The sequence below is a fragment of the Chinchilla lanigera genome, unplaced genomic scaffold (assembly GCF_000276665.1).
Source record: "Chinchilla lanigera isolate Chin_1 unplaced genomic scaffold, ChiLan1.0 scaffold00024, whole genome shotgun sequence".
NCBI classification, from domain to species: domain Eukaryota; kingdom Metazoa; phylum Chordata; class Mammalia; order Rodentia; family Chinchillidae; genus Chinchilla; species Chinchilla lanigera.
Window position 1 is genome coordinate 21,962,410 of NW_004955425.1, and position 2,819 is coordinate 21,965,228.

A 2,819-nucleotide genomic window follows, 5' to 3' on the forward strand; every position below is an offset into this window, starting at 1 on the left:
CAACACCAGCAAGGACCACAGCCTCTTATTTTTCCATGAGACATGAAGGGCCTCACCAGCATGAGAGCTAAGCAGCAGGGAAGGCCAGCAGAGTGAGGCACACGATGCTGCACTGCACCTCCAGTTTGCCCGAGGATCCCTGAGGTCAGCACAGGATTTGTGGGTGACGTGCATACAGGGCTCACAGGAGGTAGCATCTGGGAGGAAGTGGATGTTCTCTTAGGGTAGCTTTGGCCTCTCGAACCCCACAGGAGTGGGTGCTGAGCTGCTGGAGGATGACTGGGAGCTGACTGAGCCGCTGTGTGTGCGCAGAGGCCTGGAGAGATGGTGAGGTGGCCCCAAAGGCCAGCTTCCTCCTAACTCTGCCCCCACGAGAGGCAGGAAGGCTGGGGTTGGAGGCCAGGTGGGTGTGTGGTTTGAGGCAGCCTCACTTGTCACGTCCCTGGGGCCCCCATGGTGCTGTGGTGCTTGGGGTCCCTCCTCCCCTTGAAGAGGTCCTCCGTGCCCCAAAGGCGGCTGTAACATCTGGGTGCATCCATTTCCTCCCACAGCCCTTTTGTGTAGTTGAAACTGCCACCGTGGCTGAGCCTGAGCTTTGAGAAGTGCTGTCTATTTGTTGTGCCAGATTTGGGTCAAGCACTGGGCTGGGACAGAGGCAGCGGTAATGGAAGTTCCAGAAGGGAAAAGAGCCTGGGTGACATCAGAGGCCACCTGGGAGCTGTCGTGGTTCCCTGGGGTCATGTTTGTAAGGCGGCTCGGACTGCCTGTGCTGTGCTGCTGAGCCTGCCTGGCCTGAAGCAGGGGTTGGGGCCAGGCCCGGAGCTGTAGCTGCAGGGGCTGTGAAACCGAGACCACGGGGGTGGGTGCTGCTCCGTGTGGGAGGTGCTAGAGGCAGACCGAAAGTGGTGTTTCTTTTGGGCGCCTGGCGGGCCACTGGGCAGTGTCACAGTGAGCTGTGCAGAGGGGAAGGAGTTCCTGCTGGCACCACGGGGAGACCCCAGGGGGAGAGGATCAGGTGGGGGTGTGGTGTCCGTAGGTGTCACCCCACTTTCTGTCTCTGACTGGGGAGCAGAGCCTGTGGATATGGCTGTGGAGAGGAAGAGGCCTGTGAGCTCGGGAGGGGTGCAGTGGAAGTGTGCTTCCTTCTAGGCCCAGTATGCACTGAAGGGCCACAGCAGCAGGTGCTGGGGGGCCCAGAGACCTTGGAGTCCTGCTCCTTTTTGTTGTTATTCTTCCCTGCAGGAATGGTGGCTGCAGGAGCCGTCCCTGGGGCAGGAAGGCAAGGCGAGTGGGCAGGCTGCGTGGTGTCGCTCTCCCTGGGGACCTGGGACTTCCTGTTCTTGTGCTTCCCTGCAGGGACTGTGGGTGGAGCAGTCCCAGGGACAGGTGGGCAAGGAGAGCCGGCAGGCTGTGTGCTGTCGCTCTCCCCGGGGGCCTCGGACATCCTGTCATTGCTCTTCCCTGCAGGAATAGTGGCTGCAGGAGCCGTCCCTGGGGCAGGAAGGCAAGGCGAGTGGGCAGGCTGCGTGGTGTTGCCCCCCTTTGGGGCCTGGGACTTACCCATCAACGCTCTGCTGACTAGCTGGAATGCTGCCTCCTTCTCCCGAGCTATGTGCTCCGCGGTGACCTTATAGCTCAGTTTGGGAGGTGGCGGCAGTATGAGAAGGGCCCCTTGCCTGGGCCGCAGGAGGGGGATCTTTCGTTTTCCTGGGCCAGCACCCTCTGCTGCGGGCAGGAAAACCTTCCTTTCTTCTGCCTCTCTGGATGGTATGTCTGCCACGTTCTCCTTCCCCGCCTTCTGGGGCTTTCCTGGATGTGAACTCGGGGTCTGGGAGCTGTGCTCCCTGGGATCTTTGGCAGCCTTCCGGGGCGGCCTGGTGCGCGCAGCGGCTAGAGCCCTCCTGCGCTGTCCCGGCAGCCCTCCGGTGGAGCTGTAGGAGCTGGCGATGGCGTTTCGCCCACCCGAGCTCACACCGGAGGCCTGGGGGCAGGGGGCAGCTTCATCTCTGGAGCGCTGCCTGTGGAGGTTCCTGGGCAGAGGCCCAGGCCTGGGGACATAAGGAATCAGGCCTCGCCGGCCTACCACCGGCCTGAATGCGGATGGTAGGCCCCCGGGACCATCGGCGCCCCTCCTCTGCTCAGCCTGCTGCTCCATTGCCAGCGAGGCAAGCAGTTTGCCCAGTACTAGGGGCTGAGCTATAGGATACCTTAAAAGTGCCTGCAGACAGCACCGGCTTCCTCTGAAGACAACTGGCCTGCTGACATAAGGTCCACAAAGGTCTGCAGGCACAGGAGCAGTGCTCTGGGTAACTCTTCCCGGAGCACTGCGGTGGAGCCCGGGATGCCCGCGGGGAGGTGGAGAACTGGATCCCGGGGCACAGGTGGCTAAGCAGGTTGCACTCAGCCAGGGCTCTGGGCAGGTGTGGTGAGGGGCCCAGGTAGGTGGGCCTTTGGGGCAAGTTCCTGCCCCTCCAGGGGCACGGGGCAGGGCTGAGGGGCAAAGGTTGCCCTGGAACTGCCTGCCTGAGCTGTTGGGGAACGTAGGATACTTCTTTTCCAAAATCAGCCAGAGCTCACTTTTTGGAGCAGCCAACTGCTCCACAGTCCCAATTTTGTTGCTGGGACACAGCTTCGGAGCACGAGGGCCAGCGGGCACGCGGGCAAGCAGGCAGGTGGGCGAGCCTGTGCACACAAACGGTAAAAAGCAGCGTGTGCATATGGCATTTAAACATTTTGCAATTTACTAGGCAGTAAGGTCCCTCTGCCACTTGGGAGGAAGATAGGTACAGGAGCCCAAGATGCTGAGGGATGGCATGCAA

The 2,819-nt window shown here is 61.5% G+C and overlaps 1 protein-coding gene across 1 annotated transcript; it reads right to left on the reverse strand.

Moving 5' to 3' along the window:
* Positions 1 to 1,039: 1,039 nt before the first annotated feature.
* Positions 1,040 to 2,155, reverse strand: LOC106148622 (putative POM121-like protein 1). The gene has a single exon (XM_013514775.1). The coding sequence runs from the start codon at positions 2,153 to 2,155 to the stop codon at positions 1,040 to 1,042; it is 1,116 nt and encodes a 371-aa protein (XP_013370229.1).
* Between the last annotated feature and the right edge of the window lie 664 nt (positions 2,156 to 2,819).